The sequence below is a fragment of the Salvia miltiorrhiza genome, chromosome 8, assembly GCF_028751815.1.
Source record: "Salvia miltiorrhiza cultivar Shanhuang (shh) chromosome 8, IMPLAD_Smil_shh, whole genome shotgun sequence".
Classification (NCBI taxonomy): domain Eukaryota; kingdom Viridiplantae; phylum Streptophyta; class Magnoliopsida; order Lamiales; family Lamiaceae; genus Salvia; species Salvia miltiorrhiza.
Window position 1 is genome coordinate 55,465,596 of NC_080394.1, and position 13,004 is coordinate 55,478,599.

The 13,004-nt window shown below is 43.2% G+C and overlaps 1 protein-coding gene, 1 long non-coding RNA gene and 1 pseudogene across 2 annotated transcripts; 1 reads left to right on the forward strand and 2 right to left on the reverse strand.

The window, feature by feature from the left end:
* Positions 1-1,236: 1,236 nt before the first annotated feature.
* On the reverse strand, positions 1,237-2,454 carry LOC130999293 (uncharacterized). Its single transcript, XR_009093465.1, has 2 exons — positions 2,344-2,454; positions 1,237-2,110 (listed from the first exon to the last, which is right to left on the reverse strand). It is a non-coding gene; the product is annotated as an uncharacterized LOC130999293 (long non-coding RNA).
* LOC130999291 (COBRA-like protein 7) lies at positions 1,547-3,853 on the forward strand. Its single transcript, XM_057924801.1, has 2 exons — positions 1,547-2,123; positions 2,374-3,853. Exons 1-2 carry the CDS (start codon positions 1,547-1,549, stop codon positions 3,789-3,791), a joined length of 1,995 nt encoding a protein of 664 aa, XP_057780784.1. The 3' UTR covers positions 3,792-3,853.
* A 323-nt stretch (positions 3,854-4,176) lies between these two features.
* On the reverse strand, positions 4,177-6,241 carry LOC130999292 (pentatricopeptide repeat-containing protein At1g12300, mitochondrial-like; annotated as a pseudogene).
* Positions 6,242-13,004: the final 6,763 nt, after the last annotated feature.

Sequence of the window (13,004 nt, forward strand, 5' to 3'; positions counted from 1 at the left end):
AATTTTTCATCGTTGTGAGGGTTTGGGAAGATATTGAGGCTAGAAGGCTAGAGAGTCTGTCGCATAAGTCCTGTAAATATCTTATCTTTACTAGTGGATAATTTATCCTGGGCGTGGCCCCCCAGACGTAGGTTGTTTAACCGAACTGGGTGAACAACTCTTGTGTTCAGTGTTGTTACTTTCGTTGATACTTTGTGTTGCACGTTTGCTGTTTTTTGTGTGTGCGATATATGCAATTGGATAGGCAACTTTTCAATATGCATATGAATTGAATTATTAGAATATCTGAGAATATATTTGCACACAACATGAGATATATGAGAATTGAAAAACCACCCATAAATAAACGCAAGAAAATCACAAGAAAAATCTTTAGATTTAAAAAAAAAAAAAAAAAAGGATAAGAAGGCCCTCTTGCAGCTAAAAAGGATAATTTCATTACTTAGCCTTAAAGGCATGAAACCCTACAATATTTATATTGCTGAAAGTTAAGAAGGCCCTATCCAACTAAAAATAGACAAAACGATTATTAACAATAAAGCCCAACAACTTGTAGCCCAACAAGTCCAGCTTCTAATGATCATGAAATCGAGAAGGAATTCGTCGTTCACGAACAGGCTTGGTCTTGGCTATTAGCTCCACCTGTTCCACTCTCGCATGTTCGCCCTTCATATCTCTCACGTTCTCAACTGACGTATCATCCCTATCGGCCATGAAAAATCATGGCAGTGAAGATGAGAGCACGAGAAAATTTATGGGTGCAGTGGGTATCGAGACAGAGAAAAATAGAAAGCATCAACATTTACAAACACAAAAACTGTGTGTAAAAAGGCACCAGAATTCTCAAAATCCATATGACATCTGCCATGAAAAATCATCAATTAATATAAACCAATGACATTAAAAAGAAATGGGACATGACATGACACTAGATTTGCTCGCAACAGACGGATCCAAATATACTCTTCTTCTTCTACTGGTGACTTCCGTTAGATCACGGCTTTATGGAACAATAAAATCGATGGTTTTATTTAGGAGTGTGACGTGTTCGCATCTTACGGTAGGTGTACACATTTCCTCGACGAAGATCACGGCTTTCTTCGGCGGTGGGAAAGAGAGAGGGACTCTGACTTCTAATCTGCAGCCCCAAAAAAGAGAAAAAGGCATATCCTTATTTTGTTTTCAATTCAAGATCACGACAACTCATACAAGACATGAACGTATAACTCATACAAATAAGATAAAAATATGAAAGGAATCTAGATAAATTAAAAGCAATTTCTTATAAGTTGCATGATAATAAAGAAACAAAAGACCTATTCATATTTTCAGCTCATGCTTACTTCGCCTCACTAGCTAAAGACTCAATCAAAGATTCAAATCTAGCCGGCACGCCAACTCCATTAAATTATAATTTCGTACTATATATCATTTCAATTTTTACTCGATCAACCAATTTTACAAATCCCAACAAGAATTTTTCAAACGTATTTCCCTATGTTTTATACGTAGTAATATTCATTCTATCTCTCTGTTTAATATCTTCATGATCTTCTTTGATGACCGAAATTTCTCGAGTATGACAATGGCCACTACTTTCTTCCCTATTTCCACGGCGTTGCTCTCTGTCTTGGCGATTTTCCCTCTTTTTTGCTATCTCCCCACCTGCCTTGCTCAGTCCCTCTGCAACGACGGCGTTTTAATCACGTACAACAATAACTCGACCGAGCTAATCCCGCCGTTTCTTAATCCGGTCAACCTGCCCGACCAGCCGTACCGGTTCAGGTCGACGCTGACGGTTCTCAACAACGGGCGGCAGGAGCTGAAGAATTGGCGGGTCTTCGTAGGGTTCGAGCACGGCGAGCTCCTCGTGTCCGCCGCCAACGCCGTGCTCGCCGACGGCGCCTTACTGCCGGCGAACGTCAGCGGCGGCGCTGTTTTCTCCGGAAGCTCGCCCACGGACCTGAAAACTGCGATCGAAACCGCCGGAGATGTTAACCAGATGCGGGCGGTGGTGGAGTTGGTGGGGACGGAGTTCGGTGTGGCGCCGCCAAACGCCTCTTTGCCGGGAAATATTACTCTTGCTAATGACGGCTACCTGTGTCAAAATCTTACCACACAAGGTAATAATCTTTTTGAATTTTGAGAAAAGCGTTTCTTCTTCGGAATTTATGAATTGGTTAATTTAGACAAGTATGATATAAGTTAAATATTTAAGGAATTGAAGCTGGGTTTATGGATGAAATTAGATTAGTGATTTAATTGAATAAATTCTTGTCGTATTATTTCAAATAACGTCGTATAAAAGTGGCATGGTATGAATTGAATTGAAATTCAGTGTACCATATTTGATGTCCCACTTTGTGGATGCAGGTAACATCATGAACACTTGTTGCACACTAGACACGAACACGGAGACGAACATAACAAGGGGCCAAGAATTCTCCCCCCTCCAGACAGGCGACGTGACAATCATGTACGATGTATTGATGACATACGATCCCAACTATTGGGCTCAACTCACAATCTCAAATCACAATCCATTCGGTCGTCTCGACAATTGGGAAGTGAGTTGGGAATGGATGCAAGGCGAATTCATAAACTCAATGCGAGGCGCTTTGCCACAAGTGGTTGACAGCGGCGATTGCATCTTCGGCAGCCAAGGCCAATACTATAAAAACTTGGATTTCTCTAAGGTTTTGAGCTGCGCAAGAAGGCCAACCATCATCGATCTTCCTCTATCTAAGGCAAATGATTCCAACCTAGGATTGATCCCTTTCTGTTGCCGGAATGGGAGCATTCTATCACCAGCCATGGACCCCACCAAGTCCAAGTCCTCGTTCCAAATCGAAGTGTACAAAATGCCCCCGGAGATCAACAAGACCGAGTTCTCCCCTCCGCTCAACTGGCGGATTAACAGCACGGTCGGGCCCGGTTATCAATGCGGCCAGCCCGTCCGTGTTGTGCCATCTCTCTTCCCCGATCCGTCCGGGCTGCCCTCCCAGACGGCCGCTATCGCCACCTGGCAGGTGGTTTGCAACACTACCAAGACCCAGCCCAGGAAGCTGACCTCATGTTGCGTCACTTTCTCGTCTTTTTTCAACGACTCGATAGTCCCCTGCAACACCTGCGCCTGTGGCTGTGGCCAGACAAGCACCTGCAGCACCACTGAGCCGGCGCTGCTCCTGCCGGCTCAAGCGCAATTGGTGCCATTTGACAACAGGACAAAATTCATTAAAGAGTTTGCTAAAATAAAACGGATCAAACTTCCAAATCCCCTGCCCTGTCCAGACAACTGCGGTGTCAGCATCAACTGGCACCTAGTATCGGATTTCGAGAAGGGGTGGACTTCAAGAGTCACCTTGTTCAACTGGGGCGAAACAGATGTAGTAGACTGGTTCGCCTCAGTTGAACTGAGCGGGGCAATGCCCGGATACGAGAAAGTCTACTCCATGGATGGAAAAGTGTTGTCGTATCCCCATAACGACACACTTTTCCTGCGGGGGTTGCCGGGCTTAAACTATCTCATCGCGGAAAGGAACGGGTCAAACCCGAGAAAGGACCCGCCAGTTCCCGGGTCGCAACAAACGGTCATATCTTTCACTAAGAAGCAGACACCGTTAATTAATGTCGCCGGCGGAGATGGATTTCCGACGAAAGTTTACTTCAATGGAGAAGAGTGCTCTCTTCCAACAATACTTCCGAGCAATGGACGTAGAGAAATTGTTGCGTCTGCTGTGTTTACCAGCTTTCTCTCACTACTGTTGGTTTACATTCTTGCGGGGAAATAGATTTGATGGGGAAATGTAAAATTGTTGAGGTTATAGTTTCTACATGCTTCGGATTTGTGTAATTCTTTGTTTATTCTTTCTGTGATTCGATGTAGTTAAGGTTGAATTTTGTGTTTCTTCGGATTTGAATTTCTGCTCAAATTGTGGTTAGGTGAGTAATATGTTTGGAGAATTTTCTTTTCATCTTCTTCTTTGCCATTGTTTTTCATTAAATATGGAAGTGTATATTAGTTGCGTTGCTAATCTAGGAAAGAGACACTTCAGCTAGAAGGCTGTGTGCTTCTTGCTCAAAGAGGACAGATAATTAAGAGAACCACCTTTTATTTCTAGGTGAAAATCAAAAGTAGAAGAAAATAAATAAATATCCATTTCTGCAACATACACATATGAATTGAATTATTAGAATATATGAGAATATATTTGCACACAACATGAGATATATGAGAATTGAAAAACCATCCATAAATAAACGCAAGCAAGTACCCTTCCAAAAATCACAAGAAAAATCTTTAGATGAAAAAATAAAACAGAAGAAATAAAAAGACACGAGATCAGACCAAAGCCTGAGTTGAAAAAAAAAAACTAGAAGAAATAAAAAGACAAAAAGTTCAGCTCCAAAGCCAGAGTTGGTTGCATCTCAGAAGACGAGATGACTATAATACAAAATCCTTTGGCAAAACATCCTTCATCAGTTTGAGAAGAACATCATCTTTAGTTTTTCCTTGCATTTGATCAATGAGCATGGAAAGAGTAGAAACATCTGCTGAGAGTTCCTTTTCGCGCATTACTTCCAAGTATGGTATTGCCTTGCTAAGCTCTTTCTTCTTTAGGAAACTTCGCGTCATGATGTTGTATGTCACGCTGGTAGGTGCACAACCACCGCTCTGCATCTCTGTAAGCAAACATTGTGCCTCCTCCGTAGAATCTTCATGACAGAGTGCACCAATGATCATTGTATACATTTGAGCATTAGGTAGCACACCTCTAGAAGGCAGTTGGTTGAAAAGATCTTTGGCAACATCAAGTTTCCCATTTTTGCATAATCCATTAATGATAGCCCCATATGTAACTCTATCGAGATCAACTCCTTTCCCTTCAATCGTATGCAGAAAAGAAAGAGCTTCACCAGTCTCTCCATTCCTGCACAGCCCATCCAACAATGTACTATAAGTATATATGTTAGGAGTTACTCGTCGAGCTTCCATATCCTTGAAAAGCTTCCAGCCCTCAGAAAATCTACGCTTACTAAACAGTCCATGAATCATGGTATTATAAATACATGTATCATTCTCCAGACCTTTCAAAGGAACTTCGAGAAAATGAAGCCAAGCTTCGTCTATTCTCCCCTTTCGGCAATATCCATTTAATAAGCAATTGTAGGTAACAATATTAGGCTTAAGTCCCTTGTCAACCATGGAATCAAGTACTTGTCGTGCTTTGTCAATTTCTCCTCTCAAACAATACCCCTCCATCATCGCAGTATAAGTGACAACATTAGGGCATACGTTACGTTGCTTCATAATTTGCAACAAATCTTCAGCCTCTTTCATCTTTCTCTCCTTGCAGTATGCATCAATCAATATACTAAAAGTTACGACATTTAGAGAAATATTAGAATTGGACATATCATTCACTAGAACCTTAACATCCTCCAGTCTCCCTAGGTCGCACAACCCCTGAATCATCGAGTTGTACGTGACAACATTGGGTGTAATACCCTTTTCGATCATCGCGGATAGGAGCTGGAGAGCATCATCCACCATTCCAGATTAGCGTAGCTCGTCGAGTAATGCACTATAAGCCTTGACATTAGGTCTCAACCTACTTCTTTCTAATCTACAAACTAAATCTCTCGCTGGAAGGACATTTCCTGATTTACAAAGCCCATCTACCATCGTCCCAATCATAATATCATTAGGCTCACATATTCTGAAACGCAAAAGCATATTGACCAATTTCCCAGCCTCGGCCACCTTATGATTTAAAAACAACCCTTTAATCAGAGTGGTGAAAGTCGCGACATTTGGTTCGTACCCTCTCTTGAAAAATATACCCATTACAGCAAAGCCAGATTTTATATCTTTCAAGAGACAACAACAATTCACAGCAATATTCATCGTGTAAACATTAACAGGGACACCCATCCTAAGCATTTCATCAAACATATAAAGGGCAAAAGAATACTGCTCAATCTTTACAGTGACACTCAAAAGATTGTTGTACATTAGAACAGAAGGCTCCGGCTGCATACTCTTCATTTTTTGAAACAATCCAATAGCATCATTTAATTCTTTAACACAGCTGAAATCGATTCTGGGCTGCTTAGGTTGAAAAGCCTTGGAAGAGAAGTGAGAGAATGGAGGAGAGAGAATACCCGATTTCTGCGACCATCGATTGAGAAATCCTCTTCCATGAATGACATCGATTGCAAAAACAGCTGCCCGTGCATCTATAATTATTTTAGTTTTCTTATTTTAATTATTTTAGTTTTCTTATTTTAATTATATAAAAAAGTATGTAACTTTGAAATAAAGTAGCCACTTACCAAAATATGTTGGATCACTACACAATTCCATCGTATTTTCTAATGTATACTTTTTTTTTTTACTTGTATTTTCTAATGTATACTTAAGAACTTTTAATTATACAATGAAGTTTCCTTCTTTTCATTTGTCTTTAAAAAAACTACCTAAAATAACCTTATTTCTTTCGTAAATAACCCTATTTTGTATGTAAATAAAAAAAATATAGTTAAATTTGATAGTTTCAATTATGCAATGGCGTGTATGAGTGAAATTTGTTGGTAATATTAAGTTAAACAATTCTTTTCATCTCACTTATTCAAATTTGTATTATAATTTTGTTGTAGATCAGTTTGTAATATTTAATATTGTAGTTATAAGGCATATTATTATTTGTTAATTTTAGAATTGCATGTGTTTTTTATGATAAAAATTTTGTGGAAATGGAGTGGTGGACCACTTCTATTTTGAAAGAGGTTTTTTTTTGTCGTCTTTGACCAGAGCTCTCTCTCTCGCCGCAGACCGGACCGCCCCGCCCCTCCTTCGGCAGCAGCGCTGCAAGCCTGCAGCAGTCGGCCCAGCTGCACCGCAACACCAGCCACGCAGACGGCAGTCCGCCTCTAAGGCAGACAGCAGTCGGCTTTGATTTGTTGTTGGCAGCAGCTCGCAGCGCCCCCGCGGCAGCAGCTCCGCCTCCGGAGATTTCTTCTCGGAGCAGATCCCGTGCACGGAGAAGATCCTCGTTCTGCAGTTCCTGTGCTCGGAGCAGATCCGCTTTCTGCAGCCGCCGCAGCAGGTGGATCTTTCCTCTCGCACGCAGCACCCCCGCGGCAGCAGCTCGCAGTCGCGCCTCGCACGCTCCGCCTCCGGTATTATCTTCTCGGAGCAGATCCTCTTTCTGTCTATCTCGGAGCAGATCCTCGGAGCAGATCCTCTTTGCACGCCACCAAGACGATCCTCGACGTTGCCACCAACAGCCCGGCGTTGTCCTTTTGGCCGGCCAGTCGACCCATGACGGGATAATCGGGCAGGGCTTTCCGATCAATTGGGCTGACGCGGACGACGCCGCCAACGTCCGGTGGATCACTATCCATGGTCGATGAGGAGCAGCGAACCGATGCCTTGATCGGGTCGGATCCGAGTGGTTGGGGAAAGACCTTGACTGACAGGGGTGGTCTTAACTTGCCCCAAGTGTCTAACAACTTCACCACAGCCGCTTTTCCGGATGCTGGCTTCGAGTTATCTAATCCGAAGGCTAACCCTTGTTTGCCCGCTGTGCCTACTCAGAGGAATCAACATCCGCTGCCTGGTTCTTCCTCCTCCACAGCGAAAGTTGCAGGAACGATGACCTCTTATGCCCATGTCACGGCACCCCAAAAGGCCAGGAAGCCGGACATCCCGGCACATAAATTTCGCGCGCTTCAGCCCTTTGCTCAAGATGGAAACGGTGTGCTCAAAGTTCCCCGCGAAATTCAGAATTTTCAAGCATCGAAATTCCAACATGCGCTTATTGGTCGATTCTTGATGAACAAGGGTGAAAAACCAAGGACCACCAGAGAACTCAAGGCGGAATTACAATCGTTGTGGGCGATTAAATCTCCTTGGTTCCTCATGCCGATGGGAAGAGGGTTCTATACTTTGAAGTTTCTAAATAAGGAAGATAAGGCTACTGCTAAACGTCATGTGATCTGGGATCTTCCGGCTGGTTCGATACGTCTCCGTGATTGGGTTCGTTATTTCAATCCCTATAAAGAGTCGTCCTCGTTGGCGCAAGTCTGGGTGAGAGTCTACTATCTCCCGGTGGAATTCTGGCACCCGGAGGTCCTTTCGGCATTGGTCGATGGCTGGGACAACCGCTGAAGATCGATGGTAATTCCATTGATGATGAAGTGGCGCACTTTGCTCGTATTTTAGTTGAAATAGACCTCTCTCAAACTCTTCCTGAATTCATGACGATTGACGGAGGCGAGTATTTTTTCAATATTGAATTCAGTTATGAATATATTCCTTTATATTGCACTAAATGTAAGATAACTGGTCACTCGCCGGACAAGTGTCGGCGAGGAAAAGCAGGGAAAAAAATTGAGATTGAGGCGAAATCTATTAAAGGCCCGTCAAAGCAGCCTGTTGAGGATAACGACGCCAGGGACAAGCAGCCTATCGATGGAGAGGTGGCTTCTGATTCGGAGTCGGAAGATGGGGCTAAGGAGGCGAGTGTGCTCAAGGAACTCTCAGGGCCTGATCTTTTAGAAAATTTGTGTAATCGGAGCTCGGGGAACAAGCATAATCTGCCGGGGTCTCCAAATGGTGGGGACATTGCTTGGAATTCTGTCTCGGAGGAGAACAACAATGAGCAAGGATTGAAGTCACAACAGCCTGCTCGAGAGAAGGCCAGGGACTTTGATGTCAATCTGAATACCTCTTTGGAGCATAGAATCGAACAGCTGGCAGATGCTAGTGATATGAGGAAAGTTAACCATGCACAGCAACCTCTTTCGGTGGATAACTTTAACCAACAGCTGGGGGAAGTCGTGTTAAAGACGGCTGGAGATTCTAGTATTGCTGGGGAGCATAGGATCGAAAAGTTGGGGGAAGTCACGGAGAAGGTGACAGCGGGCTTGATTCAAGCTTCTCATCAGGTAGACCAAAGGATCGAACAGTTGGGGGACGTCACAGAGCAGGTGACAGTTGGTTTGAATCAAGATTCTATTCAGGTAGAGCGACAAGAAAGGGATCGTGAGATCATATGTCAGCAGACTGCGCAGAGCATTCATGCTCGTCCTTTGGCTGATCACTCTGACAAGGAAAAGAAAACTCTTGCCTTGGAAAATGACATTAAGGCGGAAAGGTTTAAGAATGAGGTCTTGGGCTCGAGCTTACCGAAACGTGGCAGAGGGCGCCCTCCCAAAATTGATCATAATGCACGCAATCACAATAAGGTTCTTCTTCTTCAGCAGGAAAGTATTAAGAATCGTCTCCGGAAGGCAGTTGAGGCTGGGCATCAACCACGTGACTACATTGTGGATTTTCAGGACGTGGAAAGTTTGCATGCTATAGACAACGTAGCGAACAAACGGTGGGATAAGGAAGCGGAGCTGGGATCTTCTCAGCCCAGAATCACCCAATAATTCTTATGAATTTTCTGGTTTGGAACGTTCGGGGCTTTTCGGACGAATCTAAATCTCTTCTTAAGGAGCATTGTCGTTCCTTTTTGCCTTTATTGGTAGGCATTATTGAGCCTAAAAAAAGTCTTCATAAAGTTCGCCAAAGCTATTGGAGATCGATTAATTTGGTCCCTCGCCATCAAAATTGTCGACAACCTCGGCGGTCGAATATCTGGTTGCTCACTAACCCGTCTGTTCAGACTACGATCTTGCTCTCTTCGGATCAGGTAGTTATTGCCAATTGTGTTTGGCAAGCTTACAATTTTAGAGTCGCTGTTGTGCATGGTGCTAATTATCATGTTTCTAGACGTGCCTTGTGGACTGATCTTCTTTCTTTTGCTGACGGAAACACAATTTTCATTGGAGATTTCAACGCTGTCAAAGGTGCTCATGAACGTCGTAGTCTGGCGGCACCTTTGAGAAGTTCTTGCAGTGAGTTTCGTGCTTTCATCGAGGCCTCGGATATGATCGAATCTCCTTCCTCTGGCATTCGTCTTACGTGGTCTGGTCGGAGATTACTTCCTCGACACGTTGAGTCTAGATTGGATAGGGCGCTTTTCTCTATTGGTTTTGCGAACTTGTGGGCCTCAATTAACACACATGCGCTTCCTAGGCTGACCTCTGATCACTCACCCTTGATTTTCCAATGCAGCGACGAGATGGGTAAAGGGAGACGTTTCAATTTTTTGAATATGTGGACTTCTCATCCGAACTTTCTTGAGAGAGTGGAGTCCTCCTGGGCGGCAATTGCTGACGTCCGTTGTCCGATATTTAAAGTCATGTTCAAGCTACGTAGGCTCAGAACTGATCTCAGGGAATGGAATAAAGATGTGTTCGGGCAGATGGATATGCAGATCAATTCGGAACAACACTCCTTGCTTGACGTTCAGAACAGGATTTCTGATTTGGGCTACACGGACATTCTTTTCGAGGAGGAGGTCGGTCATCAGGCTCGTTTGTCCTCTCTGCTGGCTAGGAAAAATAACCTTTTGCTTCAAAAAAGTCGATCGCACTGGCTTAGTGACGGTGACCGTAATACTTCTTTCTTCCATCGTGCTATTCGCTTTCGTAAGCAAAATCACAGGATCGAGCACTTGAAGATTGGTGACGCTGTCTCGTATGATCGGGGAAATATTCAGCAACATATTATTGATTACTTCTCCTATCTTTTTAAAGAAGAAATCCCTAGCAACGTCAATTGGGATTTGCTGGAAGGTATTATTGATCAATTTGTGTCGGATGAGCAAAACGGAAAGCTTACTCGTATTCCTGATGATGAGGAGATTATGGCTGCAGTTTTTAGCTTGGATGCGAACAGCTCGCCGGGTCCTGATGGGTTTTCAGGGAAGTTTTTTCAATTCTGCTGGAGCATTATCCGTTCTGATATTCTTACTGCTGTGCGTGCCTTCTTCCTCAACTCTTATCTGCCTGCAGGTTGCAATGCTAGCATCTTAATCTTGATCCCGAAAAAGGATTTAGTCGAGACGGTGGCTGATTTGAGACCTATCATTTTGTCGAATTTTTTCTTCAAAATTATTTCCAAAATTCTTGCCACCAGATTGGGTGATGTGGCAGCTGTGGGGGTGTCGCCAAATCAATTTGGGTTTATTGGAGGTCGTTCGATCCATGACTGTATCATGCTTGGTTCTGAAGGTTTTAGTTGCATGAATCGCACTGGCAAACGTTCAAATATGGCGTTCAAAGTGGACATTCGGAAAGCTTTTGATACTACGAGATGGGATTTTATTCTGAATGTGTTCAGGGTTAATGGTTTTCATGGAAAGTTCATTGAGTGGATTTCCATTCTTTATAATGGCCAGCTGAGTGGCTATTTTGCTTGTTCCAGGGGGGTTAGGCAGGGCGATCCTCCTTCCCCGATTCTCTTTGGCATTGCTGAGGATGTGTTGAGTCACTTATTTCACATTTGTGTGACCTCTCGCCACATCGCGCCTATGGATTTCAGTAGAGGGGTCAGTTTTCCTTCTCACTTGCTTTATGTTGATGTCATCTTGATCTTCTGTAAGGCGTCGCAGAAAATCGCTCGCAAAATTAAAGAAATCTTGGATTTCTATGGTGATATCTCGAGACAAATCTGTAACCCGAATAAATCTCACGTTTTCTTTGGGAGGGGGGTCTCCAGCACCATGAAGACTCGTGTGAGTAGTGAGCTTGGTTTTGCGATGGGATCTTTGCCGGTCATCTACTTGGGAGTCCCGATTTTCTCTGGCCGCATGCGTGCTTCTTACCTGATTGGTATTTATGATAAGATCGTTAATAAGTTTTCCAGCTGGAAGGGGTTACACTTATCTATGGCTGGCAGAATTTGCTTGGTTCGTTCTGTGGTCCAAAGCTCGGTTACTCACTCTATGATGATCTATAGATGGCCTAAATCGCTCATTTACAAACTTGACAGGAAGTGCCGCAATTTTATTTGGTCGGGACATGTGGATAAAAAGCCCTCTTGTCCGGTGAGTTGGTCTAGGGTTTGTGCTTCTCGGTCGGAGGGTGGTGGCCTCGGGGTTAGGTCATTTTTGACTATGAATAGAAGTTTCTTGATGAAGATAGCCTGGAGGCTCGTGCAAGGCCGCGACTTTGTCACTTCTGTTCTGGCTAAGCGTTATTTGTCACGGTTTGGTTATGCCAAGATGCATTTGGGTTATTCCCCGTTTTGGACTGGCGTTAGGGAGCATGTTGTTGAAAATAAGAAAAAAGAATAAGTCAAAGATTATTATTCAAAGATCATGAATAATAATTCAAAGACAAAATCTTAGCTTTTGATTTTAAGGGATTTTAGTTTGACATTTGATTCATCCTTACACTATAAAAGGATGCATTGTAATCTAAAGAAATCATCAAGAAATACAATAACAATCATTTGCTTCTCTTTATCTTTCTCTATGCATTATGATAATTCCATGTTTTAACATGGTATCAGAGCAGGTTCAATCCTAGGAACTCAGAAACAAATCATCATCGTTCATAATCCAAATCCAAAACCAAAACCGTTCCTAGCCAATTCACCAAATCAAGGCAGCCCCTGTTCTTCATTTCCTGGAAAAAAAAAATGCCAGGAGAGATTGAAACCATAAACCAAACAGATTCAAATAACCCCAGCAACAAAGTTCAAACAGAAACAAGATCACCACATAACATAGCAGAACTCATTCAATCAAGGCTTTGTGACCAGGGGGATTAGCGCTGCTTTCCCAAGACAAGTTATATGTGTATGATCTTCAGGCTTTGCCTATCCAGGTTGGCTGGCCGGTGCTGACGGGACGGAGCTGAGGCTAGCGATAAATTCCTATGTTAGACTTCCGCTGTAGCAATTACTCATATCAGTCTTTTGTTTTCTCAACTCAAGATCTTCATGTTAAATTACAAATGATATATCTGACCGAGCTTAGACTCTGCACTACTAAATTTATGCTAATGAAAAAAAAAAAAATTAACATGGTATCAGAGCCGCTCCCTCTCTCTCGGCTGTCTCTCTGCCGCCGGCGAGCGGCCCCTCTCCCTCGACATCTCTC